The sequence below is a fragment of the Lupinus angustifolius genome, chromosome LG09, assembly GCF_001865875.1.
Source record: "Lupinus angustifolius cultivar Tanjil chromosome LG09, LupAngTanjil_v1.0, whole genome shotgun sequence".
NCBI lineage: Eukaryota > Viridiplantae > Streptophyta > Magnoliopsida > Fabales > Fabaceae > Lupinus > Lupinus angustifolius.
In genome coordinates, this window is record NC_032017.1 from 21,585,991 (window position 1) to 21,610,914 (window position 24,924).

General features: G+C 32.6%; 3 protein-coding genes across 8 annotated transcripts; 2 read left to right on the forward strand and 1 right to left on the reverse strand.

The window, feature by feature from the left end:
- Positions 1,445-24,900, reverse strand: LOC109356877 (mitochondrial import inner membrane translocase subunit TIM50). Of its 2 annotated transcripts, XM_019600487.1 has the most exons (10): positions 4,862-5,153; positions 4,689-4,783; positions 4,321-4,357; positions 3,599-3,660; positions 3,387-3,500; positions 3,043-3,147; positions 2,857-2,955; positions 2,428-2,587; positions 2,136-2,238; positions 1,445-1,878 (listed from the first exon to the last, which is right to left on the reverse strand). In XM_019600487.1, the coding sequence occupies exons 1-10, from the start codon at positions 5,076-5,078 to the stop codon at positions 1,836-1,838; spliced, it is 1,035 nt and encodes a 344-aa protein (XP_019456032.1). In that variant the 5' UTR covers positions 5,079-5,153; the 3' UTR covers positions 1,445-1,835. The 2 variants fall into 2 exon arrangements, with proteins under 2 accessions (XP_019456032.1, XP_019456033.1); XM_019600488.1 differs by lacking the exons at positions 4,689-4,783; positions 4,862-5,153 and adding an exon at positions 24,772-24,900 and having other exon boundaries at positions 1,526-1,878.
- LOC109356876 (two pore potassium channel a-like) lies at positions 11,980-14,479 on the forward strand. Of its 2 annotated transcripts, none has more exons than XM_019600485.1 (3): positions 11,980-12,084; positions 13,045-13,988; positions 14,151-14,479. In XM_019600485.1, exons 2-3 carry the CDS (start codon positions 13,084-13,086, stop codon positions 14,299-14,301), a joined length of 1,056 nt encoding a protein of 351 aa, XP_019456030.1. In that variant the 5' UTR covers positions 11,980-12,084; positions 13,045-13,083; the 3' UTR covers positions 14,302-14,479. The 2 variants fall into 2 exon arrangements, with proteins under 2 accessions (XP_019456030.1, XP_019456031.1); XM_019600486.1 differs by having other exon boundaries at positions 12,029-12,084; positions 13,039-13,988.
- Positions 17,121-23,626, forward strand: LOC109356873 (intracellular protein transport protein USO1-like). Of its 4 annotated transcripts, none has more exons than XR_002108798.1 (13): positions 17,121-17,135; positions 18,035-19,296; positions 19,382-19,415; positions 20,182-20,261; positions 20,516-20,575; positions 20,714-20,824; positions 21,121-21,195; positions 21,305-21,382; positions 21,808-22,270; positions 22,497-22,603; positions 22,779-22,809; positions 23,213-23,395; positions 23,428-23,626. XR_002108798.1 is itself a non-coding variant. In XM_019600479.1 (12 exons), exons 2-12 carry the CDS (start codon positions 18,121-18,123, stop codon positions 23,332-23,334), a joined length of 2,337 nt encoding a protein of 778 aa, XP_019456024.1. In that variant the 5' UTR covers positions 17,121-17,135; positions 18,035-18,120; the 3' UTR covers positions 23,335-23,626. The 4 variants fall into 4 exon arrangements, 2 of the variants coding, with proteins under 2 accessions (XP_019456024.1, XP_019456025.1); XR_002108799.1 differs by having other exon boundaries at positions 23,213-23,386; positions 23,418-23,626; XM_019600479.1 differs by having other exon boundaries at positions 23,213-23,626.

Here is a 24,924-nt window from a genome sequence, read left to right on the forward strand (position 1 = left end):
GAGAGAGAGAGAGAGAGAGAGAGAGAGAGAGAGAGAGAGAGAGAGAGAGAGAGAGAGAGAGAGAGAGAGAGAGAGAGAGAGAGAGAGAGAGAGAGAGAGAGAGAGAGAGAGAGAGAGAGAGAGAGAGAGAGAGAGAGAGAGAGAGAGAGAGAGAGAGAGAGAGAGAGAGAGAGAGAGAGAGAGAGAGAGAGAGAGAGAGAGAGAGAGAGAGAGAGAGAGAGAGAGAGAGAGAGAGAGAGAGAGAGAGAGAGAGAGAGAGAGAGAGAGAGAGAGAGAGAGAGAGAGAGAGAGAGAGAGAGAGAGAGAGAGAGAGTTGCAGAGAGCCTTGGAAATGTATATCCAACAATGTTGAAGCTGAACTTAACAACATACATACATACATGAACTACCTATGAGGGCAAAATTGTAATCTTGGAGTTACATTTTACCCCTAACGTAAAAACTTATAATAACATTTTTTGAGCAAATCAACTCATTTTTTACTTCAACTGACCAATATCAAAAGGTTAATTTAAATGAACCTTATAACTTACCTATATACAGTTTACTGATTTGTGATTTATTTCTTATACAATTAAGAATATTAATACTTCAACTATGCAATTACATTAGATTAACAAAAAAATGATTATATATCATTTTAATTTCTTTAGCTCAAGCTCCAGCAAATAGAAGTTGCTTCATTTTGCTCCAACTGTATCCGTGCTTCCATTTTAAGCAACTAGCAAAGTTCATACTCTAAGTGTGTTGCTTCAAACCTAGTGATGTGCTTCATCATTTTCTCGTTTCTTTCTCTCACCCACTCTTCAAAGATATGCTTCCATTTTTCAAAAGAGATTTATTGAACTACACATTAAATTAAGGATAGATACATCACCCCTTTCTCACTTTTCATTTTTTATTTACCTTTATCCCTACCATCACTCCATCAGTAAAAAAAAGTACATGACTAGTTTCGAAGAATTTTTATGTAAATATAACCAATTTGTAGGTAGTCCTTCAATTCAACAGTCTAACAAACATCACAAATCGGTGTAATCAAAGCAATGGAAGCAACCTCTAAACACAGCATAGGTCTAAACCATCTCAAACAACAAAATGAAGTTTTATTTTTGGTATATTCTGTAGCAGGGTTAAGCCAGAACATGGTGGTGATCTTATGAAGAATCCCATCCATGAACTACGCAAGCCAAGTATGAAAGACAAGCAAGTATTTGAGGGTCGAAACCTGATGTTCGGAATCTAACAATGAAGTTACGCAACAAGATAGAACAAAATTAAGCAACGAGGATATAACTTCTACAAACAGGTGGTGATGGTGCAGCCACAGCATGAAGAGTAATAATTAAGAAGCAATGCTATGGTTTTTGTGGTAGTTTAGCTCTAGGTAACTAAACTAGAATAGATAGCAGCGAACCAAACTATTTTTGGTAAAAGTAACATGTTTAGTGAGTCAATTGTTCGTGGTTTGATTACCAGTTTGGTTCACTTCAAAACAGTTTAATGCACATCTCTGCTCTCCAGGTTTAATCACCTTGCAAGAAGCCAAGAATCATCTAACATTAACAACTCATTCTTCTATCAGAAGGGAAAAGAACTTCCTATGTTAATCAATAAGGACGAGGTGTTTTCCTGCGACAGAATTACATATGCAAAAAATGATGGTACAGACTTCGCGCAAAAAGAAATCTACATTTTAGGTATTTGATGAAATCACTCATCAACTTATAATGGTTTCCAAATCATTGATGATTTGAGCAATCAACTTGCAATGAAACTGACAATCTCATTTCCTAGTCTGGAGGAAGAAGAGCTATTTATCCAACTTAGTATTATTATCTCCAGAGGCGACCACGTTGCTTCTGTTCTTGCATTCTCCTGCAGCATTTGAAAATAACCATTATAAATGTTAGTTGAATAAAGACACGATAAATCATCAGTGTAGCATCAACTATTTATATATGAACAAAGGAAGCCATCAAGAAACTAGATTACACAATACAGTGTGTGTTTGGTTTGGTTGCTTGTTTAATTTATCAGTTTGTGTTTTCATTATAATTGCAAAAAATGCCACCTTGGTTTCTTATTTTCAATTTACGTGAAGGAAATGGAGAAAATATTTTAATCTTCATTACCTCTGGTGCTCTTTGGAACGCCTAATGAATTCAGTTGGAATATCCAATCCTTGGTAAGATGCAAGCACAGGCCTTATATCAGCTGGACTACTACGGGCAACAACTGCACATAGAATGCAGAAGATAATGCAAATTTCACAAGCATAAAAGGTCAAAAACAATAATTTCAAAGATGAATTCATTTGTAAGGAAATCATACAGGAATGTGATTATATTCAAGGCATGGTATGAAAATCAAAACAATAATTTCAAACATGAACTCATTCTTCGACATATTTTATGGAATGCTTACACTCAAGAAATGGTATAAAATCCAAAAGGGCTGTGTCATCTTTATCTGTCTGCTGCCATGCCTTAATAGGGACACAATTCTCAGGTTGAAGGCAACTTTCCAGAGCATGACCACTTATATAGAGAACTTTTTCTGGATCTCTGTTCAGTTTTGAAAGGTCCTGCCAAGCAAGGGAAGAACATTTTGTTATAGAAAGATCCGAAACACAGCTATATTTATAGAGAATCATAATACAGTGACAAGACTAAGCATGGGATTAGGACATAAACTGTAGGTTTGTTATTTATATTCTTCAGGTGCATGTAAAATTGTTTTTCACTAAACTATATTTTCTCTATTATTTGCTATATCGGCAGTACTCTTGCCACATGACCTCACATACATAAATTGTCGAGAGAGAATAACACAAGAATATCAACTACGACATACTCTGAAGTGTTTCCCATCCTGATACTTAGTAGCTGGCCTTGATAGCCTATATCTAATGCAATGCTTTGTATCCAGCCTATCTATAACGGGGTCTACAAACTGCACAAATCAACAAAAGCAAGAACATGAGTACTCATAAGAATAATAAGTATTCATTCAGAATATAGAGAAGCAAAACCAGATTACCATATTTTGTTCGTCTGTATACACCACAATTTCATAGAACTGAGCTAGATGTTCCAAGAAAGCATCAACTCCAGGTCTTTTAAAAGTCTGCCAGCCTGTCTCTCGCTTTACACATCATATAAAAATAAAATACTCAATATTATAGTTAGAAGTCTCCAATACATACAGACTTACAGTTAAAGTGCAAGTAGGAAGGCAATAATAGGTCAAACACTTATAATTAGTTTTGTGTGACATACAGTGTATAAAGGAAGTTGTTGCTAAAAAAAGATAACCTTACTGATCATATTGTTCATTGAAAAAGAAACAAATAAAAAATAAGGTATTTATAGTTGAAGCCTTACCGTCCAGATATAGTGAATCAATGTCTCATTGAGATCCAGAACAAGTGTAAACACATGTCGCTCCTGAGGAAGCAAATCAGGAAGGAGCTTGTCTGTATATGGTTCAGTATAACTCTAAAAGGAAGCAAGAAGAGCAAACTATTAAAATGGAGGCAGAAAATAGATTTAAAAAAAGGCAAACCTAAATCATATAAGAAATAGCATGTGCATACCCGAACTTGTTCTTCAATTACCCTTCTTGCATCCAAATAAAGCTCTACTGTTTTAGCAGGCACTGAGATATAACATACACAAGAATCGGTGTGTTGTTAATAACAGAGAAATTATTCCATATATCTCAATTTATCACGGATATATCTCAATTTATCACAGATCTGCAAACGGATAAAATAAGGGCATATAATTGGACAGTTTCTATGGTATGCCTGAAAATTGCCATGAATTATATCAATACACTTAAGAATTTATTCCATCGACATATTCTCCCCTGGATCCCGGCATAGTGACATGGACTAAATGTCCTGTCCACGCCAAGGAACTGACTCCGTATAGTCCTGATAAATGACTATTAAGGTGGGATTCGGCATGTTTAAACCATTAAACGCTCGGTTTCCATTTCGGTAGCAGGTAAAAGTGTACAACCAGTCTGCTATAAAATATTTATATATATTTTAGAAGCATTTGTTGCACCTAAAACTCATGTTTTGACCATGGAAGACGTACGTTGTGTTGTTATTTTCAGTTGATAAATAAAATTAAAAGTAAGTTGATGCTTATCCATAACCTGGAAACACCGAAATGATTATCATCCATTCCATTCATATAACAGAAACACCCCAAGGGAAGAGAAGAGGATCACATGAAGACACGAAAACACAAATAATTTATTTAAAGGAACAGAACAACACTACAGAATAAAGCTCAGGGAACCAACCAGTCATTGCAGTTGAGTAAAGCAACCCTTGAAATTTCTGCACAAAATAAGGACAAGAACATGTTACCTTCCACCAATGCTGTAGCCTATAAATATTCTAAGACTGGTGGAACAATGATAGCTTATGATATAAAAAAGGTGCATCAACAGCATTTTAAAGAAGCAGAATAATATAATTTTTAATGTTGTAGCACTATAATTTTTCATACAAATAATAAAAAACCATCTCAAAAGCACATTACAAAAATAAAGAGGCAGAAAGTTAGAGATTCAATTCATAGCATGTATATGCAGCATAACAAATAATAATAAGAAAGAATAATTTCATAAGTTGGAAAGTTATGTGAGGTATTGAAGAGGAAACTAACTTGGAGAGAATTAGCATTAGGTCCATCATCTGAAGCGTACTTAGCTGATTCGCGTAAGGACTTAGTTTTGTGTTCAATTTCATCCAAAGTATAAGCTGCAAAATCCAATGGTGTTGAGAATGAAAGAATATATGAAAAGAAGAAGGAAAGAAAGAAGGATAAGAGTAACGAACCGTAAGAGGCGTAACCAGTATAAGCGGTAGCTCCGGTGATAGAAGCAAGAAGAGCGTACTTGAGGAAGGACCAGCGGCGAGGAGAGGCGGCGGAAAGATCAGATGCGGGAGGAGGAGGAGGTGGTGGTGGTGGAGAAGTGGAAGAGGAAGAGAGAAAACGTGGATTGCGTTTGGAAGAGAGGGAAATGAGTCGAGATCGAAGAATAGCCGAAGACATTGTTGTGATGTGTGCTGAGTTCACTGATCGATGAATCAAACTATGAAAGAAAGGGGTTGAAGTGGGGGTTTGGGGTTTGGGGTTTGTTTACACAAGATACATCCAAATCTGCTTGGGCTAGATAGCCCATCACCCCAAGCCCACCATTCATTCAATCATTCTTTACCAAAATATAAATGGATGGCAATTGGCACAAGCGGGTTCGGATAGTAACTACTCGCTACCTGTTTTGAAATATGAGATCATTGTAAGATGTATGTGTTTTTACACATGTAATAATATTTGTAAGGTGTTTTATTACCAAATTCAATAAAAGATGTAACCAATGTAAAAAAACGTTAACAAAGTAGAAGATAAGGATATATATGATGAAATGAAGGTTAGGGTAGTGTACTTTTATTTTAATTAAAGGTAATATAATAGTCACATAAATAATAGGTACTCGTAGGCATGGGTACTATAATACACATACTTGTTTGTATGTATTACGAGTATTTTCAAAAATTCATTTGTAAAATTTGCGGGTAATCGTTTGTGACCTGTACTCATGCTCGTACGGATTTTACCTATGGGTACCCACGGATAAGGATTTTTTTGTCATCCCTATATATAATCAATATATTATTCGTCACTTATTTGATGATAATTAAAACATAATGAGAAATTATAAACTAACAATATATAAAACTTTTATATTGATAATGCATTCATTTTTTATACCATTTTTTCAACTAGGGTTCTTTGATATGTAAATATTGGATTCTAAGTTATGTTTAAAGAAAAATAAATATGTATCTCTTATTGGTAAAAAATGATCCACTTTAAAATGTGAGAAGCCTTTTTTCAATGAAAAACCTTAAAGGGCTCTTATTGAAAAATGGGAAATGGGAAAATATGGAGTTAGTTAAGGAAGGAAAATTTCTCTTTAAAAATGAAACATATCACGAAATGTTGAAATTAAATTTTTAATATATATTTTTTATCTTATTTAATTAATATTATTGGGACACATTGATTAAACTTAAAAAGATTGAAAAAAAAGTTCTAACTTACCTTTAGAGATATGAAAAGCTAACCCTTCAAAATAATAATAAGAAACTAATATAAAAAGACGAGTGGAGGATAGAACCGAAAGAAATCCAATATATGTAATGTATTAGATTGTGTTTGAAATATCTCTTAAAAAATGAATTTTGGTTAGTTGAGTTTTGATAAAGAACAAATTTGATAACATGAATTCATAGTTAGATACATACTATTAAAAATACTTTTGGTATAATGGATATATTTGAATTGTATTACTGAAACTAATCTTTATATATTTAGCTACGAAAATGTCCTTCCTTTTTATATTATCATTCATATATACCTGTGTTACTAAACTAAAATATAGATTTATTTTCTTAATAAATATTGATGTAATAATTTTTTAATAATAGCTAAGAATACAAAAAATGCTGATGTTATAAAAGTAGATTCATATATAAATGTACATTGACATTCCCTTACAAAATCTAGACAAAAACCTTGACTGATAATACACATAGTTTCAAAACACAAGCTCAGATTGATATAGGTAATCAAGTCCACATAAATGTTGACATAGCAAATGCTCTTTTTTCATGAAGGGTACCCTTAAAACTAAGGCCATACTCTTTGAGGACCATGTCCAGTTTCCAATCTTCCATTCTCTCATAATCTGGCTTCTTGTATCTTGGATAATGTACTGGCATTTGGAATCCTCCTGAGTAGTCCTCTTTCTTACATACCTCTATTTGGGACACCCTTCCCTCTCTTCCCTTCAACCTCTCACCACCTTTTTCGTTGAAGATCCCCCATAGTTGTATAAAGCCCACTACGTAAGATCTGATCGAAAAAACATACATGCATACAATTATATATATATATAAAGGAGTGGAAAGAAGGGTTTAGGACATGTTTTTTTCTTATAAAATAGTGAAATGAAACAACAACTGATCTAAGAGGCACATTGTTTCTGGTAGAGTATCTGGTTGTGACTCGATCAATAAAGATTATTTCGTGAAATTTAGAATTGTTGCGAGTTATGCCAACGAGCTAAGGAATAAATTGCATAAAAGGAGCAGAAAAACCAAGGAGGTTTTGTACCTAATATGTTCTCCAAACGATGATTGATGATGCATTCCTCCTTGTATGGTAACAATAAGACAACGCAGAAGCAAGGTAGATTATGTAAATAATAAGAGAAAAGAGAAAAGAATGTGATAGAGTGAATGCATGTTTCAATGGCTTAGCACTATATAAATAGTGTGTGTTTAGAGGAAGTAATTTTTTAACATATCTTAGTTCCCTTATATTCTCATTAATGTCATATTTAGGATACAATATAAATATACTTAATCATGTGAGAAGGTGTAACCCCAAATAACTCATCAATGATATTCAATTATGATATGGCAATTTATTGCTAATGAGGGAAGATCATATGTCTTACTTTTGTTGTCTCATTTGTAGATCAATTTAATTAAAAAGTGATATTTAAATAAAAAGAAAAATCATAAAAATATAAAATATTTTTTAATGTTACTTTTTACAATGAAATTGACTTGAGAAATATGATTATTGTTCATATGGAATTAAGATCTTCTATGTATACTATCAATAAGAAAACATCAAATTTATTAGAGATTCTAATAAAAAAACTATGAAAGTTAATTTACTTTAATAAATTGACTTATTTTAATTGTTAACAAAAGAGATCGTACATAATAATAAATAAATAAGATTGAGAATAAAACTCGGGTTGTAGATTAGAGAAGTAAACATTAAGTTTATGTTGTACCAAGATTCACATATGCCTATGAGTTTCTAGAAATAAAAGATATAAAAAAAATTAAATATGTATATACTTATTATGTAAGTATTTCTATACTGTCAGTAAATCATTCAACATTCATATATTAATTAGCATTGTCTCTCAAACAAAAAAGTAATACAAATCGATGGTAGATGATGTATTAAACTCTATAAAAAAACACCGGTCCAAAACATACATATTTGAAGGTTGAAAAAAAATCATGGAAAAGTTGTTTACGTTATTAATGCATTATTCATTGCTCGAATTTTAATTATTATTAACTATAATTGGGTCAGTATTGTTAAAGCCATAATTATAGCCATAATGGAGAATTGTAATTTAAAAATAGAGAATTAATTTTTTAAATAAATACAAGATCTCGTATGCCTTGTTTTATTTGGTAAGTTTTTATGTATGATACCTTTAAATATCTTGTTTTTTGGTGTTGATAAACTTTTTTGATACTTAGAAATATAAATATATAAGAAATAATAAAGTATTTCCTCATATGGATATATAAGAAATAATAAAGTATTTCCTCATATGGATATATAAGTTATCTATATGGTTATTAATATTATGATATTTGTCCTATTTTTTAATTTTTAAAAATATTTTTGTAGAATAATATCAAATAAGATATATATCATAATTTTAGTAGTTTAAAAAGATAATTCATTTTTTCATATAAAGATATATTTTATTCTCTTATATATTTATATTTTTCACCAACAAAAAAGTTTACCAACGCCCAAAAAAATATTTTTTATATTTAAAAATACTTTATTTTCAATATATAAATCCAGAAACATTATATTCTAAAATTAGAATTTTTTTTTTGAATAACTATGATATATCTTCATATTATAGATATGGACCAATATATGTTGGTTCAAGTGATATATGTTTGATTCACCTTAAGCAAGGTTTGACGTTAGAGCAATGTTGTGATAATTGGACCAGATAGTTCGATCGGTTTGACCGCTGACCGGACTTGAAAATGGCTCTGGTTTGTAGTCTTAACCGAGTGAGGAGTTGGATCATTTTGAACCGAATAAATTTCGGTCCAACCATGTTAAACCCGGTTGAACTGCTATAACCCGGGAAGTGAACGAGATGGTTTACTTAAATTTTTTAAAAAATAGAACACTATTCTACTATTTTGTTTTGCTTCGGTCCAAAAAAGACGAAAATATGTTATCTCAATATAATTATTAATTATATAAAATTTTGTATTTATATATAACTATATATATTTATATAAAAATGTAAATTATATATGAAATCATCCAGTCCGACTGGATAGTTTAACCGTTCAAACCGGTTAAACCTAATACGAGACCTCTTCCAGTTTGATGTCCGACTCGGGTTTCACAAGATTGAGTTGGAGTACTGTAGATGAAAAGTACCCACTGGGAGAGTTAGTCCCACATACATATGAATGTTCCTTGCTTAGACAAAATTGTCTGCGGTGTAAGAATACTAATAAAAAACCAAAAAAATGTATTATAGATAAGGAACTAATATAATATATGTATATGCATATAGATCAAAAGTATAATACATATGTAGTGTTAAACTATAAGTGGTGTAAATGATGAAGTAACAATATAAAAAATTAGTACATTGTTAATACATATAGTTTTTTCGTTATAAGTCAAAACTCAATCCCAAAAACAGAGATGCGTGCATGTAATAAATGTCTTCTTAAATAATAAAAATACATATCACTCTACTAAATTCTTCTATTAATCTTTCAATTTCAAAAGGGGAAAGATAACATATGTCATAATTTTGTTTATTAATAATTAATTTATAAGTGGTATATGTCAATTTCTTATAAATAAAATAATTAATATAAAGATTTTGTAAGATGTTATTAATATTATGATATATGTCCTATTATAATAAAATAATAATTATATAATTCTATTTATACTGATGTTTTAATTCTAAGACTAAGTGTAAAAATATTATTTCTATCTAGTAATAGAGAGAATCCATCTCCCAATAAAATGAGTTTTTGTGTGAAGAATAAAATGAGTAAAATGAGCCCAAAATGAGTCCAAACTAATGAATAAAAGAAAAATTTTATGTCCCAAATTAAATTCCAATTTAGGTCACATGTCAATGAAATCAAGTCACATATTATGTTAGTTAAAATATTTAAATATTTATTATTATTGTTTTTGTTTAATTATCGTTTTGGACATGACATTGTTTGAGATATGATTTGGAAGAGACTCTTTTTCAATATTACTTTGGTTTAAGCTAGCAAACCTTTTTTGGAACTATCACAATATCCTCTCATATTTTAGGTAAATAACTAATCTACTTTGGGATGTGTAGTTGTCCTTCCTAACAAGTGTGGCTTCCAGGTAGGGTGAGTATGGGCTGAATTGGACCAAGTAAGGCTTGTCCCTTACCTGATCCTAAATATTGACAATGTCATTTTTTGAACCTAGACTCGACCCTATACCGAAGCTATCTCGAATGTCGACCAGGTCAACATTTGAACCCAAATTCGACCTAAACTCGATTAAATATAATGCATATATTTTTTGATAAAGTTTTCTCAACATTTTACTTATTATTATAGATATATAATTTGACATATGACACAATATATGTATATATAGTATGAGTTTAATATTTATACACTGTTGGTGTAAAGTTTTTTACACTGTCGACATATCATCGACCATTGATTTGTATTATTTCCGTTCAAGAGTCGGTGATGGTTAACATACGTGTGATGAATAATGTAGTAATAATGTAAAAAATAGTTACACTATCAGTGTATACATATTGGTCAAAAGGTTGTCAATAATTTGTATACAATTAAATAGAGACACATGAAAATGTAATGAGTGATTGACCATGTGACTAGGTCGGATTGGGTCGTGATTATCCTCTACCCAACCCTAAATATTGTATGAGTCTAATTTTTAAACTCGAACACTGTTTTAGACTCGAAGAGACTCAATTCTATTTGGATCTGGTCATGGTCGGCCAAACTGGGTGAGCGGGTAAGGTCGAGTCCTGCTCACCCTTAATCATTTTTGTCTTTCTCAGATATAACAGTGTCTTATACGAGTAGATCAACACCTTCTTGGTAGTGAGATCAACACCTTTGATGTTCAGCAATAGTATTCATATTTTGTGTCGAATATCACATTTATACCTAGAGGTAATTACACTGTCATCCCATGAATTTTAGTGCAATAACATAAATCACACATTCATTTTTACACATACAAAAACTCCCTAATTTATATAAATACATTACACTGACTACTATACATGAGAAATAAGTGTGATATTTTAAATTAAAAATAATTATAATTAAGTTAAACAAAATATGATATATTATATAGACAAGTCTAAATAGTATACAAATCAATACATTTTCATTATTTTTAGTTTATTACAAAACGCATCAATAATTCTAATGATATCTTGTTTAAATCACTCTTATACTATATTTGTGATGAACAAAAAATAATAAAAATGCATTGATTCATATATTATTTAGATGTATTTCGACAATATACCATATTTTGTTAACTTAATTATACTTATCACTTTTTTTTGTTTAAAAGATCACACTTCTTTCTCATGCATGAGTAATCAGTAGGATTGGGTCGTGCTCGCGCTTACTTCCAAAAAATCGAACCCTTAGTTTTTATCTTTCTAATATCTATCAGTGTCTCATACTAGTAGACCAACTCTTTCTTGATAGCCGACAAACCCTTAATTAGTGTTTGAGGTCTGTGATGTTAACCAATAGTCATAGATAACTAAATGCATTTATTTATTTCTTAAATAAAAAGAACATCATTAAACAAAAAAATATATAATCAACTTTTTTTGTTTGACTATAAAAAAAAGTTTTATTGTGTGAAGCCGAGTTATTGTCAGGCCACAACTCACAATCAATAAAGTCTAATAAACAAAAAAAGTCAAATTTTGTTGAAAAAAAAACAAATGTGAAAGGAAATAATGTTTTTTAAAGAAGATGATTAATTAATTAAGCAAAATTTTCAGAGAAATTAGAATAAAAAGGTTGGGAAGACGTTGTTCCAGTCCTGAATCATTCAACATCCAAAACTTTGTGAAGACCTTTCAATATTCACCATTTCTTCTTCTTCTTCTTCTTCTTCCAGCAAGGTAAAACATTCTTATTGATCTGTCTTCACTTTTTGGCCTTCTTACTTCAACACTTACTTTTCTTTCATAAACTCCAACTTTGTTGGAATTACCACTGCTTATTATATTTATTACTTTCCCTTCTGGGTTGTTAGTGAATATCTGTGATTATTGTAAAGTTCTTTTCTTTTTCCATTTTTGGAGAGTGGGGTGTTTTTACTTTAAACTTCAACTTCTTTCACATGATGGGTGTTAAAAGTATTAATGACCATGTCCAAGTCAGATCCACTTTTGTTAATTCAGTTAATCTCAATTCTCTTAACCAAGGAGAATATTGATCCACAATTGGCAACAAGCAAAATAACCAATGAAACTGGAATCTACTTCAAATTTATGCTTTATATATGAGGAAGCACTTTACTAGGAAATAGGAATGTTTAATATGATCACCATTGTGTAATTTTTGTTAAAATATGATTTTAGATTTGAGGCAGAGAAATTGAGTGATAATTTGAAAGAAAAGAAATCCATCAAAGAGATTCATTGGCAAAGTCACTGTTTTTCATTGCTATTATTTATGTGACTGCTACTTTCACTGCTTATTAGTTATTGACCTTACAAAGGCAATGTTGCTCTATAACTTAGAAGATCTGGATGCAAATATTCATTTCCTTCAATTCTGGGGTGAAATCGGGGAAATTCACGAGTTACGTGTTAATGTGTGATGATTCCAATGATTGTATTTTGTGTTTGTGCTTTTCAGTTTGAAGTAGAGTTTGGATTCATCACCAGCTTCTATTCTAGTATCTGTTTAAAGTTCAAACACACTAGTTTATTTTTCAATGAAACACTTTGGATGACTAATATGCTCCATATTATTAATAATTTTGAAGTTCATATTTCGATTGCGTCTCTTATGTAGAGTAGTTCCTTTTTATTTGATCAATGTTCCTAATTTGGACTAATGTTCAACTGAATCAGGTCCTCCATTGCTGATCCTTGCTTTCGGAGTTCCTCTACATGGCCAACAATAGTGCAGATGAGCCTTTACTATTGGTATCACCAGATCCTGCAGTGCCAAAGGCTAAAAGGCAGTTAAACAAGAGAAGGTTCCTCCGTTCTAGAAGTGCGCCCTGTGCTCCCGAACTTGTTCCTCCAGAGACAAATGACAATGTAGTATCAATTACAAATTCTAAGTCCATATTTGGGAAGTTACATCCAAGCTTTAAAAAAGTGGCTACATGCCTCACATTGTACATAGGTGTAGGAGCTGTAATTTTCTACCTTGTACGAAACCAGATAAAGGGGACGAAAACGGATGGAGTTCTTGATGCTATATACTTTACAATTGTGACAATGACCACAGTTGGATATGGAGACCTTGTGCCTAACAGTGACCTTACAAAACTACTTGCTTGTGCTTTTGTCTTCTCCGGTATGGCAGTGGTTGGACTAATCCTAAGCAAAGCAGCAGATTACTTGGTTGAGAAACAGGAAATTTTGCTTGTTAAAGCTATGCACATGCGCCGGAAAGTTGGTCCAATAGAAATTCTAAAGGAGGTTGAGGTCAATAAAACAAGATACAAATTTGTTATGGTCTTTTTACTTCTTGTGCTTCTCATCATTGCAGGGACAATTTTTCTGGTCAATGTTGAGAAATTGGAAATGATTGATGCCTTCTACTGTGTTTGTTCTACACTAACAACCCTGGGTTATGGAGATAAAAGTTTCTCAACTCAACCGGGAAGAATATTTGCCGTGTTTTGGATATTGACAGGTACTTTAACTTTAGCTCAGGTTTTCTTCTACCTTGCTGAGCTAAACACTGAAAGAAGACAAAAGGAACTTGCCAATTGGGTTCTTACAAAGAAGATGACCAATTTGGATTTGGAGGCAGCAGATCTTGATGATGATGGAAGTGTTGGGTTAGTTCACCATTATTTCAAAGTCTTATTGTTAGCAGTTTATAAAACTCCATCATTTACATGTTTTTTTCATTTTTGTTGCTCATAAGCTTTTGCCTAGCTTATAAGCTAGTTGTGCCAAACATAGCTAACATGAATTGTCATTGGTTTTGTTGCTCATAGGGCTGCTGAGTTTGTTATATATAAGCTGAAAGAGATGGGGAAGATTAGTGAAGAAGATATATTACGTGTGATGCAAGAATTTGAACACCTTGATGTTGACCAATCTGGTACCCTCTCAATTTCTGATATAAATCTTGCTCACCCATCTTAGATGATTGAGTATTAACCAGTATATATACATGTTGTGTGATTTTGGTGAGCACAAAATGAGTACTAGACATGTAAAAAGAAGACACGTGAGTAAGAGTACGTAGCATTATTGGACCTATAAATGCTAATGAAAGCTGAAGGTGCTGTTTTGAAGTTAATCAAATTGTAGATTTGGTGTGGATTGTTAAACCTATATAAGTTAGTTCGTTTTGCTTACAAACTTAAACTACATAAATCAAAGCTAAGAATGGGCTCTCCAAAGATGGTCGCATACCCTTTGGTTGGAATCTTATGGTCTGTTTGTGAGTTAAGTTTTGAACGGAAAGGAAGAGAAATAGAAGAGAAGACTTAAGAGTCATCTTACAGGTGTATCTTATGACTCTCAAGTCTTCCATTTTCCTTCCTTCACATCATCTAACAGGTGTATCTCATGACTTTCAAACTTTCCATTTCTCTTAATTCTCATCTAAAATTCAATTTGCAAATAAACCCTTAATGTTTTTTCTTCTTCTCGGACATAACATAATATTGAATTTGAATCACATTAGCCCTCTCCTCCTATATAAATATGTGTATGTCAATGTATCCATGTGGCAAGTGAGGGTGAGCCTCTTGTCAAACGGTAAAGTTACTTGTCGTGTGATTTTAAGTCATAAGTTCAAATCTTGGAAATAATTTTTAACTTCCGAAAGTAAAACTACATATATATCCTCTTCAAACTCCATTAAGTGAGAGTTACATACTCATATCTTAAAGTTGTAGATATTGTCCCAGAAAGGGTAGAAAGCATATTATAACTTAATGTTTATTGATCTATGAGTTGATATAAAATAATTAATAATCTTAGTAATGAGAGATTATGTTTATTGAGAAATCAGATTTCATGAGAGAGTTGCATATTTTGTGGACAAGGGATGTTATGCCCAAATTAATCATTATAAGTTAGAAGTTAAAACAACTAGATTATTATTATTATCAACCAGCTTTGTGTTGTTGTTATTATTAGTATTTGTAGGCAGTACAAGTATTTGTAGGCAGTACAAGTACAGGGGGAGAGAGAAGTAAATATGACACATCTATTCATAGATTTTGAAACGTTTGTCTTATCCAGAAAGCATCCACATTTATCTGTTATCCGAGACTGCCGACAAATTCAAACATGGTCTTCCAATAACATCATCATCGAGTACCCGATCAACTTTTCAAACTATAAATTATGACACTTATGTAGATACATTAATACAATTTAAAATATTGTTGAACTCTCTTCAGAGTATAGCTTAAGAAATAAAAACTCAAATTAGTCCACATGTATCACGAAAAATACTTTTCACTTTCCAGTGACAATTTTTATTACCAATTTCTTTTTATAATGAGCTTTTAAGTAAGAAAACATGAAACTACCAAACTGTTTTAATTCAAAGCGATATGAAAAAGAAGGTTTTAATTCATTACCAAAGAGCTTTTATTTTAGAAAGAAGTTAAAAACATGAAACTATGAAATAATTTAGCTTTTGCTTTCAAAGTTATTCTATCTAATTTTACAAAGCATAAAAAGGCGTTGGAAACATATTGTACATAAATTTGTGTGGAGGCAGAAGAATGAAGTTGGTCCGTGACAAAATATTATTAGTGTAATAGACATAGCCAAAACAGCAGCGGATATGGATGGCACATGGTTCTACAACTTTCGAGGCCTATTCACCACAAAAACATATACTTGCATTATTATTATTATTATATATATTATCATCTATGTTTTTCTTGCAACTTAAGGACACACCCAAACTTCTCTCAAAAATACACTTCATCAATTCATATGGATACACATTAACACAGAAAAGGAATAACTAAAGATTAATACACAAATTGCACCAAAAATGGCCCAATCATTCCCATAATAATATAGAAAGTAGATGAAGCATAAATGTTATTAAAGAGTTAAAGAAAAGGAGTTATTACAGTAAGAAATGTGAGATAGTGATAAAACATAATGAGCTAATCAAGGAAGGATGAATCTTCATGAAGGTGAGAAGCAGCAACATAATCAAGGAGTGTTTTGTGAAGAGAAGATTCAGATGAAGAGTTCCTTGCAAATATGAAAACTAGAGCGAGAACAATGGTTGTGGAGAGAAATAGAGGGCAGAAATAAGTGAAGAGAGTAATGAATGTTGGAGCTATAAGTATGAGAGTGAAGAGAGTTATACATAATATAAGTGCAGCCACAAAGTGGTACCTTAACTTCAACAACCTTTGTGAGATCTCCATCTCAAACACAATGAGTAAAGTTACACTCAGAGAGTTATATATAATATCTTTACTTCATGTATGTGAACGTTGTAATTGTACCATGGAACTCTTTAGTTACGTGTAAAGTTAAAACAAATTATAACATATTATGTTACATTTTTTTATAAAAATAATGTTTTATTCATTTTATACTTTTATTTATTATTTCTCTTCAACTTCCTATTTATCTATTTTCTAATAATTTTATAAACTATTTGCAAATGAAATAATAATAGAAAGAAAGTAGATAAATTTTGTAAAAAATAAAAAAGATAAAAAGTTGGCAATGCCATGGGAGAGTACATGTGAGTGGTTTGATGTTGTCCTAGGTGGCAATTATTTGACATTTAAATTCCGCATTTGAAGTCCGAATCAAAATAAATTGGTATATCCTTCTTTATTCTAAGCCTATCATATTTTGATTGTTCTATAACATAAAATATTTTGATTGTTTTGGGACATGAAATGAAAAGGAACAGTGAATCCGATCCCTGTCACAGAAAGACAACTCAGTACACTTCAATTCTCCTTCTACCCTTTCAATCTGTAACTCTCTCTTCTTCAATTCCCACTTTGAAAATGCTTTTGTCTTCATAAAAGTTCGAAATTTGTTGTTTTTTTAATTTGAAATCATAGGTTTAGCTTAGCCATCTCTCAACCCTGAATATGTAAGTTTCAGTTCTTCAATCCTCTCTTTTCTAAATATTTCATATTTCTGATACTTGAGATGTGAATTGTTTTGTAGGACTTTTGGGCTGTGAAAGTGATTCATGTTCATAAAATTTGGAGCTTTTTTGGTTTTAATATATTTTCATGTGATAAATTTGACACCATGTCTGTTAAAAACTCGTGTTTTGGAATTTAATTTTGACCTTCATTTTGCTTGCTATTGAGTTTTTTTTTTGGTAGAAAATAAGCTCACTGTGACTTTCACTCTTTTGGGTGACCTTGGGTTTTTGAATTCTCAGGAACTGATACAAATTGAAAATTCATAGTGTGTGTTTTCTTTTATAATTTCTCAGCTCAATTACTCATCTTCCTAGCTGGAGAGTCTTGTTTATCTTGTTGAATTATTGCTTATAAACTGCTTTTGTTCATGGATGTTGAGATGGGCCAATTTTCAAGCTTTAACTGCAATGGATTCTCAAGTTTTAATCACATGAGATATTTGTGGTTTTTCTTTTTCCAGTTTGGACAATAATTGGAAATTTTGATTTTGATCCACCGAGGTTCATTTTTAAAAATGATACCTGATTCTGAAGTGATCTTCCATTATTTGAAAGAGGATTTTTATTTTATGAAGAATTAGATTTTATACATTCTAGGGTTATAAATACTGCTTTCTAGATATGGATTATGGAAGCTTAACAACTTTTCTAGCTCTTCTCTTTGTGCTTTGTTGTTTGGTATTCTTGTACTAATGAACTTTTGTATTCCCTTTGCAGGTTTGAGTTACCCAACTTAACAAAGCCAGTGAAGTAGAAAGTGTGCAGGAAGAAGTAATTGTAGATTTTCTGTAGATACCATCATTATGGGCGAGGAGGAATCAGCGAATGTTGTTTCCAATACTGACTCAAATGGCAATAGTTTACCAGGGAAAACTTTAAACAATGTGAGTGAGAAGGACTTGGAAGCCGATCAAGGAAAAACCTTAGGGGATGATGGAGTCAAAGACTTGAAAGAGGACGGCGTAAAAGAAATGGAAGAAGATAAGAAAGCTGTTGGCGAGGAAGAAGTAGAGGGGGATAAGAAAGTCGATGGTGGGGAGGAAGTAAAGGAGGACAAGGAAGTTTATTATGTGGATGGAAAAGAAGAGGGTAAGAAAGAGGTTAATGTATCTGAGAATGAAAAGCTGAATGAAGAAACTGAGGTTAAGGAAACGGTGGATAGTATAGAAGAGAATGAAAATGTAGAATCTAAGAAACCAGAATTGGATGTGACAGAAGCAGTGGGTGTCTATAAAGGTAAAGATGAAAGCAGTGAAAAGGAGAAAGTTCAAGAAGAAGAAGAAAAGGTTGATAAGCCAAAAGAAGACGAGAAGATAGATGATAGTGAGATTGAGAAAGGATTGAAAAAGTTTGGGAAAGGGAAGAACATTAGGGGAAGGGTGAAAAATAAAAGAAAGGAAACTGTGGATAGCAAAGGAGAAAAGGAAAACGTAGAAGCCAAGAAATCAGATGTGGGTGCTATGGAAGAAGTGTCTGTCCCTAAATACAAAGATGAGACCAGTGAAAAGAAGAAAATTCAAGATGAGAAGGATGAGGATAAGATTAATATATCGAAAGGTGAAGAAAATGTAGATGATAGTAAGGTTGAAAAAGGATTGACAAAGCGTGGGAAAGGGAAGATCAATATAGAGAAGGTGAAAAGGAAAAGGAAGGAAACTGTGAATAGTGAAAAGGAAAGTGTAGAAGCTAAGAAATCAGAATTGGATTCCATGGAAGAGGAGGGTGCCTCTGAAGACAAAGATGGTAGCAGTGAAAAGGAGAAAATTCAAGATGAGAAGGAGGAGGATAGGGCGAAAGCATCAAAAAAGCGCAGGAAGGGGAAGATCGATGGAGAGAAGGTGGGGAAGAAAAGAAAGGAACTTAAGGAGACCGAGCCAAGGACTCCTGCTATAAGTCGCCCAGTGCGGGAGAGGAAAACGGTTGAGAGGTTGGTTGCATTAATTGAAAATGATGCGAACAAAGAACTTCACATTGCTAAGGTATTCATTTTCAGTTTCATATTAAGACTTAATTGTGTATTATATCAGAACTTCTTTTATTTACAGTTCACCATTCGTCCTGCAGGGTCGTGGCACACCTTTGAAAGATATACCCAATGGTATGATGCTTGGCTTTAATTCTTCTTTCCATTATTGTTTATGAACTCACTTCTATTTACTGTAGCATGCATAAGTTAACCTAGTTCGTAATGTCCTTTCACAAGCATTTCATGTTCTTCATTCATGTGTTTACACAAATAGTCACAACAGTGTTTTCTTTTTGGACAAGATCTTGAAATAACAGTGTCACAATTGAATTTAATTGTGGTCAATTGTGGAAAAAAATTCAAGAAAAGGAAAGACTTAAATATATATGATGAGTGAATTTATGATGGCATAAAAAAGAAAAGAACTAAAATGTTTTATTAAATTTCCTAACTATTTATCTACTTGTCACCATATCCCGAGATTCCATTACAATTTGAAAATTAGGGATGTGGTTCCCGATTCATGTTTTTGTAAACTGCTTAGTTTTATCAACTTGTTCCCTGATTCAATTTGTTACCTTAGGTTATGATTTCATTTACAATTTTCATATTTCCTTGCATGCTAACAGAGTATCGATCTATCTATCTATTTATATATATGATTTTTAATGCATGCCTATAATGTGTTCATTATAAGATATGCTGTTAAGATTATATCTTGTATTGCCTATTTTGGTTATTCATGTCAATTTATTTTATAGAATAGTAAAATTTTGCACTAAATATGAGTGATTTTTTAACTTTTTTTGGTGGTTTATGTATTTTTTGCTATGTATGCATGTTACTGATTCTTCAGAACAACTAACAACTTTATGTCTTTTGTATTTTTGTGCTTCAGTGACATTTAAATTATCTAGAAGGAAGACAGATGATACTTTAAAATTGCTCCATACAGTTCTCTTTGGTAGGAGAGGGAAGGTATATCCTACTACGTGAATTATTATTTTTTGTCTCTGTTGCTATCATTTTACATCAGTTCTATGGGCTTGTTTTTTGCCAAGAATTATATTGAGCCACCTCTGCATTTAAGGATATAGGATTGTGCTTGCTTAAGCTGTTCAAAGATTACTCTAATATTACACTTTCCTGGGGTATTGTATTTGACAGGTCACACTGAGATGTTATTATGCTTCTATATGACCCTTTTTTTTTTACACTTTTGCACTTTGCAGGCGATTCAGGTCAAGAGTAATATATCAAGATTCTCTGGATTTGTGTGGCGTGAAAATGAGGTAATTGTTACTTGTAAGAAGTATGAAAAGTTGATAACTGTAGGGTTTTATTGACTTGTTTTGTAGCCATTTCTTTTAATGTGTGCTTGCTTTTCTGCATAATGTCCTTCTCTACCTATCTTGTAATTGTTACTGCAGGAAAAGCAAATGATTAAAGTGAAAGAAAAACTTGACAAGTGCAATAAAGAGAAGTTACTGGAATTCTGTGATGTGCTTGACATACAAATTGTCAGGGCAGCGGCTAGGAAGGTTTGTTGGTTTGCATTGCTGGTGCATTTTTGTGGGTTCAATGTTAATAAGTTTACGGGATGCAATTTCCTGCCAAACTTATTTCTGTTAGATTCCTTTTCACTATAAATTATATTTTATAAAGACGGGGATGGTATTACTATGTTTATGTGCTTGTGCTTGGATTAATGTTTGTAAATGATATTAGTAATGCATTCATCTCTTCGTAAGTTAATTCCAAAAAAAGGATACCTGTTTGCTTGATACCAATTAATATCTCTGTTGTTCCTCATGCTAATAATCTTCAACATAAGCAGGAAGACATTATTACAAAGTTGATAGACTTTTTGGTTGCCCCTCAAGCGACGACAGCTATTCTTCTTGAAGAAAAGGTGAAGGTTTACTAATTTTCCTTTTCTCGTGGTGTAATATTATTCTGTTTTTACATAAAACCCATGTTTCTGGTGCAACATATTCATATTATATTTTCACTATTATCAGTTAATTAAGGGTAAAAAGCGCAAGCGCACAGCAAATCGATCATCAGGATCTGCAACATCATCAGGGCGTGCTGCTAAGGTGCTCTTTTATTCCTTTAGCTGCAAATTATGAAATGTAACTTAAGCTATATACTGTTGGCGGTAAAGGTGCGTTGCAAGGTTAAGTTTTAGGGTAGAATTTCAGTCTTGCTTGCCCTTGGGATTACATCATGGCCTATACCCATCAAATTGTTTGCATATCAGTGGTTCATTAGTAGTGTTTCTTCTTGCTGTAATTGTTGTTGAGGCCTGAGGGAGGAAAGTGGGTTGAAGTTTAATTATAGTGCCATATCTTTGACACCGTACATAAGGTGCTATGAGACGTGTTTGGTCACCTAATAGCTTTCTCATTGATAGTAAATGAATAGCCTGTTACTCTATAACTGATATGTGAAATTTTAGTTGTTTTAATTGACAACTGCCCTTAGTTATTTAGTTCTGCGACCTTTGTGGTGTATTTTTCAGAATCGGAAGAAAACTGAAGGTTCTTCTGTAGCTGAGGAGAGAAAAAGTACAATTGACACAGAAGATGAGTCAGAGGAAAAAGGGAAAGATGAAGAACCAGAGAAAAATGACAATGGTGTTCCTGACAAGTCGGAGGATGAGATACCTGAGAATTCTGAAAGTGAGGAAAGAGGCAATTCTGATAATGAATCTGAAGAGGTGAAGAAACCAAGAAAAACTATTAAAGCATCACCGTCGACAAAGAAAGAATCCACTGCAAAAAGTGAGATACCGCAGGTTACAGCCATAACAAAACCTCGCTCAGCACCAAAGAGAACTTCTAAAAAATCATCTGCTACCCGCACAGAGGTTGACGATGATATTGAAGCAAACCCAAAGGTCTCTTCAAGTAAGAAAAAAAATGAAAAAAGAGGAAAGCAGAAGACCTCATCTCTGAATAAATCTTCCTCCAAAGAGAAAACAGGTAGATATCATGAACTCTCCTTTGTTATGATTCGCATACCATTTGTATTCTACTGAAAAACATCAAATTTAGATTATTCAAGCATTAAAGTCCTAGTAGTCAACATGTTTACATTTCTGATTTGCTTCAATGTAACTTTCTTTATTTGAAAACTTAAAAAATGATTCTAATGTATATCATCCACGTCATCTTATGTGCTTTATGACTTGCTGTATGTATTAAGCAGAAATTGTTACTAAAGGAAAGGGCAAGAGAAAAGAAAAGGTGAACCCCAGTGATGATGAGTTACGTGATGCAATATGTAAAGTTCTTAAGGAAGTCGACTTCAATACAGTAAGTTGCATTATGCTAGATCATTTACCAGAGCAAGTAGAAGTTCTAAACCTAGATTAGAAATAATATCAAATTTTGCCTTTTGTATTGCTGGGCAGCTTTGGTAGTTTAAATGTTGCATCTACTGAAGGTTTTGTGTTGTGTCCAAAATTAAAACTCTTCCTCTCTTTTGCAGGCTACATTTACAGACATTCTGAAGCAACTTGGTATGTACCGTTCTTTTTCTCTTCTTTTTTTTTTTACCTCTTTTGCGTGCTAATTTGAATAATGATACTCATTTAGTTACAACTATTAGTTTATAGATGGTGTAACTTATATAGATTTAAGAGGAAAGGTTCTTTTTGTCAGTGCTAGAATTTTTGTCATTGATAATTATTATCCTGCAAACTCATATGCAATCATTCATTAAGTCTTACCCTTGAATGATCTAGGATGTTTAATTTTAAGGATCTAAGGTTTAACAAGAGAATTTTCAGTAGAATGTTATGATATTGTTTGATCTGTGCAACTGACTCCACTTGTCGCAAAAAGTCATGGTTGTTGTACAGCTTACTAAAATTTCTACCATTAAGTTTAGGGGCCTAACATTATTGTTGTCTCATTTTTCAGCTAAGCAATTTGATGTGGATCTGACTCCAAGAAAGGCATATATAAAGATCATTATTCAGGAAGAGCTTACAAAACTAGCTGATGAAGCAGATGATGAAGAGGATGATGATGCTGAAGCTTGACTGAGGATTAGATGTGTTGTGATTGCATGGATATAGATTTAGCAATGTATACTTGACCCAAATTATGTGTGTTATCATGTATACTTGACCCAAGTTATGTGTGTTATTATGTATACTTATGGCTATAACTTATTCTTAGCATCCATCCAATACTGGTTTGTTCAAATTTTAGTGGAGGGCCTGGAGACTTTTAACAGGATGAATAGGGTTTGTAGGATTTTACTGTCCATGAATGTAACATATAAATACTAGTTTTAATAAGCTTCTAGTTTAATAAATAATTGACATTTGAGTATATTGATTGGTTATAAGGTGTAATAATGCTGGAAGTTGTGATGTAAGTAGTAGATGATTATACCGGGGGTGAGGGAAAAGAGTTAAAGGACATCACATGAAGTGGAAGAAATTAAAACAATGATGCATGGGTCGGTGACCCCACTTAGCACACTTAATAATGTTTATGTCTTATCTCCATGAATAAATTATAGTGTATGTATGTAGGATTAATCGAATCCTTATATAAGATTATTAATTAGTATCACTAGCTATCTTGCCACGCCGGAAAGTTATTTGGGGACGATTTCTTTGTTGTTGATACAGTTCGTGTTACGAGCCGAGGTTGTCGTTTATGGGCATCTATATTTAACAAAACTAAATATCGTCACATGAAAGAAAAGCCACGAAGAAAGTGCACTTAAAAAATGGTTCCAATATCTTAATACTTAATAGAGGTGTGGACTGATCCAAAAAGATATGCGAGGTGGGTCACTCTGATCTATCATATTGTTTCATAAGTTATTTTCATGGGTGGGAAAATTCAAAGTATTAAGAGTCACACCTCACAAAATGAGACAACATAAAAAAAATACTTGAAATGCTGAAATGCACGCGCACTCGCCCTTTGTAAAGTAACACCCAGCAAATTTTATTCATTTTAGATGGAATCAAGTATGTATCACTTGAACCAATGTCCGTTGGTATGAAACAATACTTTTACTAACAACCAAGTAATATTCCATCCCACATCATAAATGGTATTCATTACAAATCCTCTGCCCTGAAATATTATCCACACATGCACTTTAGCATATGTTCTCATCATAGATATGATGGTGGACAGAAAACCATAAACTATATAACGTATACCCCATAGGAGTGTGTAGAGAGGAACCTTGGATTGGGTGATTATTAGGGGCAGTGGTCCCTCTCCCCAAAAAATAGGTGTTGACTACATATTTAAATTCTTCTACAGTCTCCTCTTGCATTTTTAGTTTAATTGGTGTTAATAGTTCAATTTTATCGTAAAACATTATAAACAAGTCATACATATGGAACTGTGTATTTATATGTCTGACCTATCATACCTCATGATATATAGAATGATACAAAGTCGTGGTACGGTAGATATGATTCCATATCCTGTCCCTTGTCTCTTACATGAGAGAAGAAGCAGAGGGCGATTAGAGAGTCCACGTCAGATACTAAAGTAACGGTGGAGATGAGTTGTCTCTGATCCAATCCGTGAAAGCATTCACACTTATCCACATCCATCCACGTGTCTTCAAGATAAACCCCTTATTAACCCGAATG